At 32.5% G+C, this 17543-nt stretch overlaps 1 protein-coding gene across 2 annotated transcripts in view; it reads right to left on the reverse strand.

Moving 5' to 3' along the window:
- VWDE (von Willebrand factor D and EGF domains) overlaps positions 1-17543 on the reverse strand; it is a 62761-nt gene that overhangs the window by 11881 nt on the left and 33337 nt on the right. For both annotated transcript variants that reach the window (XM_045564027.1, XM_045564025.1), the window contains 9 exons: positions 16516-16652; positions 15077-15232; positions 14834-14938; positions 13162-13276; positions 11096-11346; positions 9950-10169; positions 5590-5730; positions 847-942; positions 669-764 (listed from right to left, as the gene is read on the reverse strand). In XM_045564027.1, coding sequence (XP_045419983.1) covers positions 669-764; positions 847-942; positions 5590-5730; positions 9950-10169; positions 11096-11346; positions 13162-13276; positions 14834-14938; positions 15077-15232; positions 16516-16652 — 1317 coding nt within the window. The remainder of the gene's footprint in view (positions 1-668; positions 765-846; positions 943-5589; positions 5731-9949; positions 10170-11095; positions 11347-13161; positions 13277-14833; positions 14939-15076; positions 15233-16515; positions 16653-17543) is intronic.

The following is a 17543-nucleotide window of genomic DNA, read 5'->3' on the forward strand; positions in this document are numbered from 1 at the left end:
GTTCAACATAAATGTAATGTGTTAATTTATAGCTTGCTTAGTCATAAAAGCATTTAATATGGCTTTCAGTTTATTCATAATTATACTAAAATGTACCATCTACAAAAATATATTCTTTTAAAATACTATTTTATAAATAAACAACAAATTTATTTCTTTAAAATATCACCCACTTTAGGAAATGCAATTTCATAAATTCACCACTTAAAAAGAATTTCAACAAAAGCAATGCAATTATATGATTATTGATGTATTTTTAAAAATCACTTTTTAGGTTTCTTCTTACTACCTTATATCTTCTAAATATTTGGCATTTAACACTTCCTTGGAACCATCTTTGCCAAGTCATTTGATAATCAAATGTCTTTTGCTTGAATACTTGTAGAGATATGGCACCTTGTAACTAAATCTCAAAAAAATGATTTTGGAAGATAATTTTACTACAACAAATAAGCTAGAGCTCTTCAGATCTCTGATTTGAGAAATTTAAGTTTTTAAAATCCTCAAATTATTTTTATTAGTAATAAGTATTAAAAATAGACTCCTGCATCAGCATTAATAAATATATATTAGTATATACAGAGTAAAACTGAATTATACTTTAAAATAATTTTAAAGAAAATAATGTATTTTAGCCCTAGTAGTTGATTTTTAATTTGCATTATCACCTTCATCACAGATTGCTCCACCATGTCCTGGAGGACATTCACAAATGTTAGGCTTAATACATCTTCCAAGGTTTTTGCAATCAGGGTGACATGTAGCTGTATAAAATAAAGCCTAGGTTTTAGAAATATCAATTACCAAATAAAATTCATTATGTAAACTAATGAGTGATGTACCTACCCGTCTGGCAGTTAGAACCAATGTAACGAGGTTTACATTTGCATATGTTTGGGGCAACACACTCCCTGTTTTTTCCGCATGGGTGTCTACAAATGGCTGCAAAAATCAAGGAAAAAGGTTTGAATTGTTGATACAGTATATACATGTTGCCCATAGACTGTTATAATAAAAGTAAAATTATCTGAAATTTGAACATTTTGATACTGATATTAAACAACCACCACTATACATACACAAAAAATTATATTGTTTTCCTTTACATTTGTTTTATGGCTAGAATGACTGAGGAAAATGATTAATAGGGTAAGAAAGAAGTACTGCTTGTAATAATTACTTCCATAGCAGAACTTGATGTTGGAGATAGCTGCTACCTATACATGGGATTACAGTCTTTTTTCAGAGTGCAATGAAATTTTAGATACCAATCAGATCAATGTTGGTGAATAACAGGGATAATCAGAATTTCAAAGAACAAGATGCTAAGAATACATCATAAGCTAAGAAGTTTGTTTTCTTTAAGCTTCTCTAACTACCTGATTTATTCTATTTGGCATTTGACACTTTCTGAGGTAATGAAAATGCATGAAATTGTTTTGTTTTACTTGCTAATAATAAGGAGTTTTATAATATAAACATGTAGGTGTTGAGGGTTATTATTATTATTTTTATTTCTACAGAAAAAAAGAAAATTTTTTTCTTTTTTCATCTAAGTTATACTGAGAATACTGGAATACGCCCATAGCTCTCTTGTTTAAGTTTGGTCTCAAATAAACCAAAACACAAACAAAACAACAATAACAAAACAATAATACAAAAACAGCTTCTATGCTGTCATAGCCAAAAATAGGATTTGCATCAGAGAAAACAATGCTAATAAATGTGAAAAGATAGAAACAATACTTTTAAAACTTAAAGTAATATACAACTTGTTTTAATCTCAAAAAACCTGGAGGAACTACAGAGAACCAAGTTTATGCAAATAAGTGTATATGCCAGAATTAGTAATTTGAATTGCTAAATGCCCACTGTGAGCTAAAAAGAACCCGGACAACAATGTTAATCAGATTTATAGTCACATCTTTGTTTTATCCCCTTAGCTGCTTAATGCCAGGAATGTCAGTTAGCCCTCCAAAGCTCTGCTTTCTTATCTGTAAGGCAGGAAAAATAACACCCAATATGTGGAGTTCATGTGGATTATAGGACATAATTAATACAGAATGTTTCTACAGACCCTGGAGCACAGTAGGTACTGAAATGTATTTATACTATATATTTTATAGTTATAATACTATATAATATTACATTATTTTAAAAAATAACTCAGAAAAGCCACTTTTGTTTTTTTCAAAATGGGATGAGACTACAGTATACACAAATAATAAATTAAATAAATGGAAATGAGTGAACTAAGTGAGATAAATAGAAATTAGTAAATAGAAAAGCATATCTTCAAAATTCTTAAACTTAAACTAGATAGTTTTGTGTGTATCTTCTGAAGACCGTCATACTACCTCTGCAATTGATGCCATCTCCATAATACCCAAAGGGGCAGCGTCCACATTTGAAGTGACCATCTGAGGTTGGCACGCAGGAAACACCAAAGAAACAAGATGATTCAGTACAAGGTGATATTTTGGTTGATGCAAACTCTTCTGGCAAAATAGTGACTGCTTTAGTAACCAATGATGCAAACTCATCTTTATGCTGTATGTAACCTTGGGAAGACCTGTTATTTTGATAATTATATTCTCCTGTCTCTGTTTGGATGGTGCTCTGGACAACATCCTTCACTTCACCATGGGAGCTGTTTGGGTTAGTGCTTAAAGAACTACTGTTTTTCATAGGAAATTCCATCTCATCCAGACTGAGATTTGTACTGAGAGTGTGATCCACATGTTCGAAACCTGATATCTGATGGGAAATAGCCTTCTTTGAATTATCCATTTTAGTTGTAACTGATTTCAGTGACAAGCTGGAGATGTTGGTTGTGTTCAAGAACTGTTTGATAGTAGTAGCAGGACTGTGGGTAAAGCTTGTACCAATTAGTGACTGCTCTGTTGATGGTGGCTGAAGATTTATATCTAAACAGCCAAAAAAGAAATAGAAATGTTAGTCAATAACATTTATTAATATTTTGTTCTACACATAATATTTGGCATTAAGTAATTTATTCCTTCACTTAGTGTCTGCAATATGTCTAACACTATACTAGGAGCCGCACAGTAATAAGAAGTCATGACACTGTTCATGCTTTCGATCTATTTGGATACCCAAGTTAACAGATAACATTAAATAGCATTAACGTTAAGGAACAATAATTAATAATTTTATTAAGATTTAGAAATAGCCAACAAACATTTTTTAATCACTTAATACACATTAGCCTAAAAGCAAAGGAAAGCACAGCCCCTGTCCTTGAGCAATTCAAGAATACTGTCAAGGATACAGACATGTGATCAACTCATTATGACAATCTCTGACACTATGAAGTGACAACCATGACAACTATGAAATGAAGTCTACAGGAACATAGAAGAGTGAGTAAGTAATTTTGCCTGGAAAGGAGAAGACAGGAGCTATTAATATAAGAGATATCTAAAAAATTAAAAAATAGAATCATGAAGGAACATTTGCCTTACAGATATTAAAATGTACTATAAAGCCTTGCTAATCAAAACAAAAATGTATTATTTGCATAGAAAAAGACTATTAAACAATAAAAATATAACAGAAAGCTCAGAAATACATCTCACTATATATAGGAATTTAATAAATAAAAATGATATTTAAATTCAATGTGGTTTATTTTATAAATGATACAACATAACTGCTATTTATCTGGGAAGAAAAAATGTGTTGATGTCTGTCTCACATCATAAAGTAACAAATTTCAGATGGATTAAAATCTAAATGTAAGAAATAAAATAAATATTCTGAAAAAAAAATCTAAGAGTTCATACACATAACTTGGAAGTTGAAAGATCCTTGTAAGCAGAAGCTATAAATAAAGATTTAAGATATATTTATTTGATTATATAAAATTTTAATACTTCTGTATAAATAATTAAATTGACTCAGGAAGAGGTACAAAAATCAATAGAAATAGAAAAACAATCTAAAATTACTCCCCAAAATGATGCTAGGACAGATGATCTAATGGAAAAATTTTACTAAATAATTAAGGAAAAAGTATTTTAAAAACTATTGCAATGCACAAAAAGAGATGAAAAGTTTTACAAACATTTGATCAGAGTGGCAAAATCCTATAGTCAATATTATTTATGAAGTTATATAAAAAATTTAAATGAAACACTAGCAAACCAAATGCAGCACTGTAATTATGGAATAATACATGAGGATTAGACTCATATCTCTAATAACATAACTGTATGACATAATTACTATACACAGAGATATTAATGAAGAAAATAATATAAAACAATTCCAAAATATAATTTCATGCATCAATTCTTGATTTAAAATATTCTGAAAAAAAATTTAGTCTAAGGAAATTTTGTTAACTGAAATTATGGCAAATAACAATGATGCTAAAAAAGCATTATATTATTATATTACAAATAATTATATTATTTAAAACGCTCTCCTGATTTAAAACTAAAGAGAATTCTGAAAAAGCAGCACATAAAAGGAAAATCCCTTAATTGGATGAAGAGTATCTAGCAGAAACTACAATGATGTCACAGTCAATGGTGAAACATGAGAAGAATTTCCTTTAAACCCATTAAGAAAAAAAGCTCTCCCATCAGTATGGGCTTTGTACTGGAGGTCCAAACCATTACAGTGAAAGGATAAATTTGAGAGCCTGGGCTCTGTGGTTAGATCGCTCAGGCTCAAATCTCTCTTCTGTAATTTAAAACTTCGTAAATCTGAACAGATTACCTAACTCATCTATGCTTCTGTTTGAACACTTGTAAAATTGAAATAATAACCGTTACTGTAAATAGCTATTATGAGGATTAAATGAGATGATATACAAAAAAATGTTTGCCTAGTGCTGGCACATTATAAGTATAGACTAAATCTCACTTAATGTTAAGATAATAAAGTAAATAAGAATAGGAGATAAAACTCACTATCTGCAAAACATATTATTGTCTCCTGATAAAAATCAAGAAAGAGAAGACGCTATGAAAAATAGTGTAAATCAGAGTATTCAGTAAGGTGACATGAACAATATTAAAATTAAGACAGCTTTCCTCTATTCCGGGAATCAATACTGATATCTTGGAAGATAACCCGTTCACAATAACCGCTGATATTACAGAATACAAAGGCATAAAGAAAGCTAATGTGAAATGTGCAAGAACTTTATGAAGGCAATCATTGAATGTTATTGAATAAAATGAGCATTACTAAGAAAGCACTATGAAAAGAGAAAGGGCTTGTTAAATAATGAATTTCTTATCATTTTAGGATTCGAACAGATACTGGATGACCAATTTTCAGGGATTTATAGAATGTAAGTTTGAAATGGTCACCTCCAAGCACACGTTTTTTTGAACTCAACTTAAATGATGCTTTGTTCATTATACAACATGAACACATTTTTCTAGAATATAAACCAGAGGATTCAATAAATTAGCAAGAAAAAAATTTAAATTGCATTATATGATCTTCAGGTGATCTTTCTAAAAAAAATCTGAGGAATAAATATGTTGATCTCCTGGAAAACAAATGGGAGGTATTACTTGTCATTAGATTTTAACTATGATTATTACTCACTAAAGGCGTTTCTGTTTGTTGGCTTAACATGCCTCTCTGTCTGTCTGGCATTTTTATCATCCTCCTCCTTAATTACACTTCTGTCAGACCTTGTGAGAATCACTGCTTGTGTAGTAAATTCATTTAAAACCTCTGTTTCTACTGTAAATAAGTACATGAAAAACAGATCAAACTATTATAAAACCAAAGCATTGTGAATTAGAACACAGAATACAAATGCCACTTGGATTGGACTCTGCAAATTAAAGAACTAGCTTTAATGTCATCTCTTCAGCAAACCTTTCTGGTTTGGACTGAGTTTTGCCCTTGCCCCCCCACTCCCACCGCCCAAATTCACACGTTAAAGGCCTAGCCCTAAATGTGATTGTATTCAGAGATAGAGTCTTTAAGGAGGTAATTAAGATTACGTGAAGTCATAAGGATAGCATTTGTGTCTTTAAAAGACAAGGAAGAGACACCAGGAGAGCACACATACAGAGGCAAAACCCAGTGAGAAGGCAGCCATCTGCAAGCTAGGAAGAGAGGTCTCACCAGAAACCAACCCTATTAGCACATTGATCTCGAACTTCCAGCCTTCAGAACTGTAAGAAAATAAATTTATGGTGTTTAAGTCACCCAGGCTGTGGTATTCTGTTATGGCAGCTCAAGCTAGTACATCTCTTTTCAGTCCCATTCACCCACCCAATCCATTTCATCCATCTGGGTTTCTCCCACAGAACTTTGCCCTTCATGCTATTGATTCTTATGTGTCTCTTTCCCCCACTAGTTAGCAATAACCTCAGCAATAAGAGCTATGCTTTATTTATTTTTATATTCATCAATGCTGGTGCCTCCCATAAAACTAAGTAAATGCCACCAACAACCAATTCTTTTGTATCAATAGGCATCTTCCCACAATACACAAATGACTGACAATGTTAAGAAATGTATTAGTCATTCATGCGTAACAGGATTTGATTCAACTTGCCTCCCTGTTAAATTACACTTAATAAACGTTTTATTGATGGAATGGGCCTCTTTGTTTTGAATAGAAATATTTTATCAATAGATCACTTCAGTGCAAAGAGTGGAAGGTGTGACTTTGAGGAATGGTATATTGAGGGGAAAATGTCAGTCGCTGCAACAGTAGGGAATTCCCCCTACCATCCTGCACAGTGTTACTGGTGTCTGTGACCTCCAGTGCTAGACAAGCCCACCCCAATTTGAAGCATAAGATGATATTCTATCATTAATACATATTTTTCATCAAAATAGGGTCCCATTCACTTAATTATACCAAAGATATGGATCTTTGACACTGTCTTCTATGACTTACTTTTCTCTTTTAATCTTTTAAAATGTTGAAGTCTGCCAATTCTTTTTGTCCACTTTCCTCTAAATCTAAGTGTTCTCCCTGCACAATTCCATCCCCTCACTGATGACTCTAAGAATTATATCTTCAACTTAATCCTCCTCCCTGAACTCCACATGGTTATTCCATAGTCCCCTCAGTTTTTATGTATCCAAACTGAATTCATTATCATTCTCCAAAACAACTTCTTCTTCCTATATGTTGCATGTATGTCTTAGTCAGCTTGGCTGCCGCACCAACATACCACAAACTGGGAGGCTTAAAACAACAGAAATTTATTTTTTTACCATTCTGGAGACTGGGAGGTCCAAGATCAGTGTGCTAGCCAATTCACTTTTTGGTGAGGGTTCTCTTCCTAGCTTACAGACAGCCACTACTTTCTTGCTATATTCTCACATGGCAGAGAGAGAGAGGGAGAGAGAGGGAGAGAGAGAGAGAGGGAGATGGAGAGAGAGAGAGATCTGGTGTCTTCTCATATAAGGACACTAATCCTATTGGATCTGGGCTCCACCCTTAATGATCTCATTTAACCTTAATTACTTCCTTGCTCCAAATACAGCCACACTGGGAGTTAGGGCTTCAATATATCAATTGAGGCTAGGGGGGAACAGTTCAGTCAGTCCATAGCAATATAAATGCTCATTCTACAATACCCATTACCTACAATCAAACACCTAAAACTTAATGACTCTCTTTGCCTCACCATACTGATCCCAATCACTGGCCAAGTAGTACCAACTTGCTTCTTTAGTATCTCTTTCATCATTACCACCTCATCTTTTGTCAGTCTATTTTTATCTATTTATCTATTTTTCTGTATATTTGGCATATTGTCTTAACTCTTCTTTCTACCTTCATATTTATACAGTTCCTTACCCACAGTGGTCCATCCTCCACACTACTCCTTAAATGAACTTTCTCAAATGTAAACTTTATCATGTTGCTTTCTTACTTCAAAACTTTAAGGGACTCTCCAATGGCTTTTCAGTGGTCTTATTGCTGGCTATCTCTCTAGCTTCAACTCTTGTAGCAGCTCCCCTGACCTCCTATACTACAGGCACACTGAACTCTTCACAGTGCTCTAGGAGTGCTGTGATGTTACTTGCCTCTGTACCTTTCTTTGCTCATGATGTTCCTTCTGCCTGGAATGCCTTTCTCTCTCTTCTCATGTATCTGGTATAGTCTAGACACTGCCCTTTAAAAGTTTTTTATTATTCTTCCAGGTAGACATGATTCCCTGTGTAATATTCCTACTGAACCCTCTAGGAGCTTCTATCAAAAGATAGAGAACACCTTATTGTACTATGCACTTATTAATCATATTCCCTCTATTATACTCTAAATAACTTATTAAGTGAGAGGATATGCCTTATATATTTTTGCATCCTCTACACCTAGTTCAGTGCATGACCCTTAATACATATATAATGAATAAATGCATGAGTAACAGACAGAATGGAACTGTGTGATTTAAATTAATTAAATACAGCAAAAAAAAATGCCATAGCAGAAAGTAGGGACTTTTACCACGACATATTTTTCCATCACCATAAAATCCTGTTGGACATGAACCACAATGATAGGAGCCAAAGGTATTCAGGCACTCTACTCCTGCAAAGCAAGGCTTGGATTCACACTCATCAACATCTTCCTGGCAATTTTTGCCTAGACAAAATATAGATCAAGTTCAAATTATTTAATTTGAAAAACAGTGTTTGATTTCTCATTATGTGACATCTACTCTTTATGTATATCCTCCTTACCCCTAAAGAGTTTTCATGAATTATAGGGAAAGAAGTGTGCTGTTTTTAAAATTTAGTGCATAATCAAATAGAAAGTCATTAATCAGATTTCATTTAATATTAAACCAGACCCTTCAAGTATATAAGAATTTTCTTATAGATAAGATTATTTAAGAACTCTTTTAACATTTAAGGCAAAAAGTTATCATACTATAGCAGTAATTTGTACTTTGTTTAAAAACTCAATGATTTATAAAAAGTTATTAGAATGGTTTCCTGCTTAGATTAAGGACAAATTGTTTAGTCTAGTTGTTGCATTGGCTCTGAAAATTCGAGAAAATTTTATAACATATTAGGAAAGTCAGTCTTTCCTCAATTTTTTGAGATAAATTTATGCCCTCTGAAATGCTTAACAACGTATTTGAATGAGTAAATTCACAGTTAAATATAGATGGTAGCCCTTATTATACTAAAATTCATGAAGCAATCAACATTTGAATTTTTTCAGATATAGTCTACAGCACAGTAGAAAAGAGATATCTATATTCACAGTTCCAAATGATAAATTTTTGTTTTAAAATACTGAAGAAAATTAGAAGACACATAAATATTTTGCTTAGTTCTCCTGTAATGTTAAAATAGGCATCTTCAAGAAAATATCATCTCAATAACTGCATATTTACTTACTTAATATTTATATCTATTTAATTTTAAAAATATTGATATTAGTTTTTTAAAAAGCCTTAGGAAAGTAAAGGTTGTTAGTCATACTTATTTCTGGAATCAGACATTTTAGGACAATTAATGAGTTAGTGAATATGCTAACATCTCATTTGATTTCACTCTAATTTATACAATGATATTTCTAAGTTAATGAATTATCAACAACATTTCTCTTGAGTGATAATTTTTGTATTTTCCCTGGCATAATTTCTTCATTATAACATATTATATTTCAATAATAATACATTTAAACATATTTCTACCCACCAAATATGGGTAGCCTACCTGCTTTGTTGGTTCCTACATTGCTATTACAGTTATAAAAATTGGCAAAATTTCAATAATATATGTAAGTAATTTACAATTAACAAGGGATATGGATCGCAAATATATTTGTGATAACTTCTACTAAAATTTTTTAAATGTGTATTCAAATCTTTAGGACCACACATTTGCTTGAGTAATCTGTAGATGAGTGTTTAAAGGAGCTTTCCTTTCTAATTTGTTCATGTTCTAATTTAGTTCATTATGAACGAAAACTTACCTTTGAGCTCAGGTGGACAATCACAGGAATAACTGTGAAAACCACTAATACATTTGCCAAGGCCACAGGGGTTTGACTGGCAGCCACTGACATTCACTTCGCAAAGACTGCCCTGGAAGCCAGGCAAGCACACACACAGGTACATTCCACTTCCTGGAGGAAAGTTCATATCAGACACACAGGATCCACCATTCAAGCAATCACAAGGCTTCACAGTCACCTACCAAGAAAAAAAAAAAGTAAATGCTTTATTTTTCAATAAAATCATCTTCAGTTTATGCCCCCCAAATCATACTAGGCATGTATGTTTACTTATAAGTATAACCAAATTATATATATCTACTATATATATTTTTATTTAATATAGAATGATATTCAAAAAATAGTTTAATAAGACAATTATGTCCACTATCAAGAGCATAGCCACAATATGAATGCTAGGGATAACATTTCTAAAGATATTACAAGATGATCAATTTCTATAATGCAAGCAGGATATCTGAAAAAAAATCATTAAATTGGACAGCAGTTAGTTACCTGGGTTATCCCCAAATTTAGAGACCATATAATCACTTGAATTATTATGTTAACATGGCATAGAATACAGTTGCTCTTCATAATATTGCTTCTGGGTGGAAGTGTGTCCCAAGTTTGAAGTGAATAAAGGGCACAAAAACAGTTTATAAGTATTAAATGCTCATGACTGACATAACCAAAAGAAAAGTCAGTAAAGAAAAGAATTGTAGTTGCCAATTAGTTATTTTAAGTCATATTTATAATCTTGATTTTTAATTCCACATCTGAGATTCTTTCACCTGAAGGAAAAGGGTAAACTTATCAAGCTTAGATTAATCACAGATCTTTCACGGAGGTGGAATTAAATTTCTTCATCCTTGTTATAGCTAAGTGCAGAATAAAGCAGTGTAGCAATTATTAATTTAGATTCATACTTCTGGGCTTGAGACTCTCTCTGAGGTTTTAAATTCTTACAAAGAATAGTCAAAGTTTTGGCAATTTAACTTCCCATGCAATGTTTAATAACATCATTGCTCTTAACAGTTAAGAACAGGACTTCCATTTTAAAGTTAAAATAAAGTTTTTAAAATCGCTAAACAATCGAGTAAAACTTACGTCCTCCAACATTACCTCAATCGTGACTCTAGTTTCAGCACCGCAGTCATCATGAAGGTGTAGAGTGAATTGCTGGGGAGTTTCTGACTCTGTTTTCCACATCAAAAGTCCTGCAGAGGAAACACTTGCTCCTTCGGGACCAGAGTCCAACATAAAATGGATGTCAGAACCTTCTGGATCAAAGGCCATGAACTGGTATTCAAAGTTTTCCCCATAAAATGTCTGTAATTTGTCTTGCGATGTTCGAATCACTGGGGGTTGGTTGTCTGTAACAGAGAAAACACTGAACTTTGTACCTGTGCAGAAAAGAAAAGAAGTATGATCCTAAGAGCTCCCACAGAGACAGGCGTTTTGATAAAGACTGAGCTCTGCTAAAAGTTCTATTAGCTGCTTTCCTTTTTTTTTCTTCTAACATTCTGAATAAATTCAATTCCATTCTTAGAAAATGTAAAAGGAACCGATAGGTGTTAGACCTCAGGCTTTGGTCTGAGACTGTGAAAGCACTCTGAGTACAGCATAGAATCTATAAATTCGTGTGCACTGCCCAGACTGGGTACAGCTGCTCCCGTCTTAGATTACTTCTTGGTGTTGGCCACCTCGCTGCTTGCTCTCTCTCACTCTCCTTCCTTTGCACTCTGTTCCTTTCAGCCTCGCTTTCTCCCTCTAAACCTCCAGTTCTCTATTGCTCCCTTACTACCCATGACTGCATGGACTCCCCTAAAAGTTCCTCGCTGGACTTACCTCCCCAGTTGTAATAAGTGGGAGCCACTAATCATCCCCATCCTCTACTCCTCAGAGGTCCTTCTAGTGGCTGAGCTGACACACTAGAAAAGTGGCTATTTCAGAAGACAGGCAGAATTCTCTTTATGCCGATGAAACAATTTAAGACATTTTTTTATACTGTCTTATATTTTAAAATGTCCACCACCCTAGCCTACTGGCTTAACAGATGAAATGAGTAGGCTCATTACATTGTACTGGGCACAAACTCTCTTCTTACAAACACTGATGCCGAGAGACCGTAGTTCTGGTTCCCATTCCGCCCCTGTATATCCTTACACAAACAGCCTGATTTATTGATCTTAATTTCCTTATCCTCCTACAAGGGATTTGAAACAGATGATATTTTTAAGACCACTTCTGTCTTTAAACACTATAAATCTATAACGAATCAGTTGTTATTACAGTAATTAAACAACAGGCACCAATTCAGAAGTCATATTTGTTTGCCCTATCTCTTGCACTAAATTTTTCCTCAAATTTCCATTGTCTTCACACAATATTCCATGAGTCTTGTACCAAAGCAATGAATCATCTGGCAAATGGTCTAACACAGCAATGAAATTTGTACTTCCAATAACATGTATAAAGATATTCCAAAGCACTGAACCAATACAAAGTTTTATGACTCCCATAGATAAAATTACACAAGGTCAGGGAATAATTGTGCCCTGTTGTATCTAATAAGGCCTGATCTCCCCATGAGGAAAGACAACTTAGACACCCATAAGGAATCATACACAGATGTGTTTAGGAAAGTGAAGAAGTTATATGGTACATGACTATAATTTGGGATTTTTTTTTTTGGAGGAACAAACTATCCCAAGTTATCTATACCCAATATTATACTCATCACATCACAGAATGGTAGTGGTGAAAGACACTTTATAGATTATCAAGTTCAGATACTTTATTTAACAGGTAATGAACCCATGGCCTTTGGAATTTAAATGGTTAAATGCTTTGTTGCAAAACTGAACAGAGGTAAGGCTAAAAACAGGAAATTATGTGTAAATGAATTCACAATTCCCATTTCTTCTATTAATAATTCACATTTTCTTTTCTTATCAAATATTGAAATGAATATCCCACATCCTATTGCAGTATAATCACAGAAATTATATATATGTATATATAAAATCCTTCTATCTTATATTTCTTTCTAGCAAAGTGAATTACACAGTTAGAAGAGATGCTAAATTAAACACAGAGTTCATTCATTTTAAATGTAACTTGTGGCTTAAAATCACTTTAAAAATATCTAAAACAGGAAATATTTGGATTAATAAAGAATAACTTACCTTCTAAAAATGACCACATAAATTTTGAAATTTTCGATCTACAAATCAAACAAGGGTTGGTTGAATTTTTATCCCCTTCACTGTAGCAGAATCCATCGATAATGCAAATATCTTCCTAAGTTTTTTAAAAATGAAAATATCAAGAAAGGTATAGCTATAGTTAGTGTATAGAAAGAACAAATTGTACATAGAAAGACAGCAGCATATGTATTGATGATTCCAATGAAACCATATTATAAATCTATTTTAATTAAGAAATATTTTATCTCATAATCATAAATCCATATTAGAAAACAAATTACTTGTATGTGTAAATGCTTATGAAACTGATCAATTTGGAAGGACTAGGTAAATATATATAAGTTGTATCTCTGCACAAAATTATACCTTATAGCTTATAAATACACGGAAGAAAACATTTCTTTTTTACTTTTTCACTGTTGAACTTATGCTGGCAGTACTTCATTTATAAAGAAATGAAATTGACTTTTTCCTTGCACATTTTATAAAATAATATTAGTTTATACTTATCCTTCCTTTTCCTAGCAGTCCACTATGTCCTGCGAACACAGGAAAACTAGACCAGAACCATGGCATATTATCCACACCTGATAATGTATATCGTTACACGAAAGAGTTTAAAGAGATTCTGAAACCCACAGAAAGAACATTAAATATAGCAGTCATTTTTTAACTTGGGAAGAAGACCAAACTATATTCAGGATATAAAACTTTTGCTCATTTTACAAAAATCTCCTTTGATAACACTTAGAACATTGCACAAAAATTAGAACAAAATAGCCCTTAAAGGATAAAACAACCTTGAAAGCAACATTTTAAAAGTACATATGGATACGTGGAAATGAAATATTTTGGGAAAAATAAAAATCAAACAACTTTTCAAAAACAAAAGCTTATTATTTTTCCCTACCCCCTTCAAAAACTTATTATTACCATGATCTTATAGATAATCTCAAGAAAAAAGACTTAAAATTTAGAAAAAATATTTTTCAATTTTCATATGTAATATTATTTGTATGCTCTTCAGTTTTGAAAAGTCAAGTGATACTAGATCCACAGTGTCTGTTAAATTCGCCATTCACACTTGAGAAATCCCAGTCAATAAACCCAGTAGACTGGACATAGATTAAGAAGAGGGTGTGGCTCTGAGGACTCAGCTCAGGCTGTGCTCTTGTTTTATAATCCAAGTGGCAGGTAATTGCATGGTCCAATGAATTTAGCTGCCAGATAAAAAAAATTCCCTGTAAAAGTGCTAGCCTTACACATTGTACAAATTCTACCCAAATGCATGTCATTTGCCACAAAAAGGACTAAGTAACTACAAAGAGATCTCTTATTGGAAAATCATTACTACTGAAAAAATAATGTGTGTAGGAGTGAAGGAGTATACAATTCAGCTCGAACCCCTTCTTTTGCTATTTTAGGAATAAACAATCTGCTACTATGAAATGTTAAAGGTGGAAAGCTCTTTCTTGCCATTTCAACAAGAATCATAAACAGAGTAACAATATCAATTACCTTATATAAACTTGAGGAAACCTTTCTCTACCAGTCTTTCTGATATTAAGGTGAAAAAACTATAATTAATATGTCAACAACATGGAAAATGAAGATATGATGTAAATATGACAATGAGTGAAAAGATGCATACCTTTATAATACATGAGTCATTTTCATTGAGACCACAAACTTGACAAGCACCATCATATATGATCATTATTTTTGGATTACTGAACTTATAACCATCATTAGATACCTGTAGAGATTGTAAGATGTAGTTCTATTAATGTAAGATAATTTGCTCTAAATGTAGCCTCATAAATTCATTATGAAATTTCAGATATAAGCATGTACTTTTTCATATAAATATGAAGATATCATTTTAGTTCTTTACCTTTAATTGCCACTTCCCAATTGGTTCCTCACTCATCAGATCCATGATATCAAAGTGCCGAACATCAGTGGGCAGCTGACAATCAACAGTTCTGCTATTTTGAAAAACAATCTGTGTGTAGAGGGATTCTCCAAGCACCCATTTACTGCTGTTATACTGAAGGCGTAATGAGAAAGCAATTAACCTCTGTTACATTATGGAAATATTTTGCTAGTGAATTATATATAATAAAAATATAAATTTTACAATACACAGGTAGTATAATGGAATCTATAATGAGAAAACAAAAGCCACATTGAGAGTGAGTTTTATTCAGAATAATAAAAGATGTATACATCTTAATTTGATGTAAACTGCTTCCAGTGAATCATGCATTTCTTGGAGGTTCAAATCAAAGAATTTACTAGTATTGGCCATATATAACAGATCACGATTTAATTACCTTTGTAGCAAAAGGAAATATACTTGGCCATGTATTATAGTTGACAGACAGCGGATTGTTGCCAGGAAACTCCCTCATTTCTCCTGCAAATCTCCCACCTTCTACATCTACTTGAAACCATCCATTCTGCCCTTTATCTACATGGTTCCTGCAGAGCCTCTCATGTCCTTATATGACCAACCTCCCTGTCTATACTTGACTGGTCTAGTGGTAGACCTAAGCTGGGCCAATGCTTCAACTACTCATATACTTGATCTTTGTACCAAAGAGGATTTGGGGCCAGTCTGCCTCTAGTGCTTCAAGTTGTAAGATATACAACATGGAGCTGTTGATGGCCATTTTTCACCACTTGAAGAAAGTCAGTGAAATCGTCTTGGTTTACATGGGAATTGGTTCCAGGACCCCTGTCTATACCAAAATTTGTGCCTACTGAAGTCCTGCAGTCAATCAGGTATGCAAAAAGTCAGCCCTCCATAAATGTGGTTTCTCATCCCATGAATACTGTATTTTCCACTTATATGTGGAAAAAAATCCACATATAAGCAGATTCATGCAGGTAAAACCTGTATTGTTCAAGGGTCAATTGTATATAATGAAATGCAAAAATGAAGAAAGTAAAGCAGAACTGACACAAACATCTACACACACATACAAATGTGCACATACTGAGTCTTCATGGTGTTCAAGTTCCGAGTTTTAAGTTTTTTTATTTCAAGAAATACAAAAGCTTACACATATCAAGCTTGATATTTTCTTAGTTTTTTATTAATGATGAAAAATAGTAATCCTCAATAAAAATTATATAAAATATTTTAATAAAGTTAACAGATAGGGAAGCTTTAAGGTTATGCAACTGAATCATTATCCTGTTCAGTTCTCTGTGGATATAACATCCTTTGGGATTATGTTGCTAATTGATAGAACAAATGAATCTAAGATAATATTAATCTGAATATCTCATAAACTCTATTGCTTCCCAATGCTATAATTAACATACCTTCAGTTTAGTAACTTCACATTTAATTGAAGGTGATTCTTTAAAGCCTTTACCAAACACTCTCACCATCATACAATTATATTTTTGAACATCACAGAATCCAGCATTCTCAAGCTCTGTAATTTCAGGAGCTTTGCCTTTGGAAAAAGTATAACAAATAGGACATACTTTCTTTAATTTCAGAAAAAAACTAATTATTTTCAAGGCCTAAATTAAAAGCATATGTAAAATATTAATAATATTCAAAAATATATCCCAAATATTATTTACTACATTAATTAAACCATTAAATTTTAAAAGTAACCTGGTATTTTAAAAAGCATCTATCATCAAACCAATACAAATATCATTACAGATACTACCAATGCCTAAATACATAAGTTTCATTAATGTTTTAATATTTGATATCAACTAAGAACAAGTATTAAGAAATTGCTACTATAATACATTTTAGTTTTGACATTTGTTTGTGCCACATAGATGGGTTATAAGAAAAATACTTCTGTAATAAAATAGCTTAGTTAGTAATGCAATGTATTATAATTTCAAAATTTCATTATCTATATCAGCAAGATCTGGTTGTCAATATGGATATATGCAGCGTGTAAAAGAAATTAAGTTCTTTGCCTAAACAATGGCAAAATCTAAGTGAATATATTAATAACTTTATAGCAATAGGGTACAAAATCATGTCATGTGTATTCAGAATCCTAAATACCTTTATGAGAAATTTTTAGAAACATGTTAGTTCAGTTCATACTTTCATGCATTCAACAAATATTTAGCAGTTTCTATGTATTTGGTGTTATTCTAGGTACTGAATATAAAGTAATGAACAAAGTCCCTGCCTTCATGTAACTTACACTCTAGCATGGGAGGATAAAAAATAGACAAATGAAAAAATAAATATTATGTATTACATAAGTGTTTTCAGGAATGTGGGAGAAAAGTATATTAATTATATTAAAGGAAATAATGACTATGTGATTGTGTGAGAAAAACTATTTTGAATAATCATGGGAGGATTT

The sequence above is a fragment of the Lemur catta genome, chromosome 11, assembly GCF_020740605.2.
Source record: "Lemur catta isolate mLemCat1 chromosome 11, mLemCat1.pri, whole genome shotgun sequence".
Lineage (NCBI taxonomy): Eukaryota > Metazoa > Chordata > Mammalia > Primates > Lemuridae > Lemur > Lemur catta.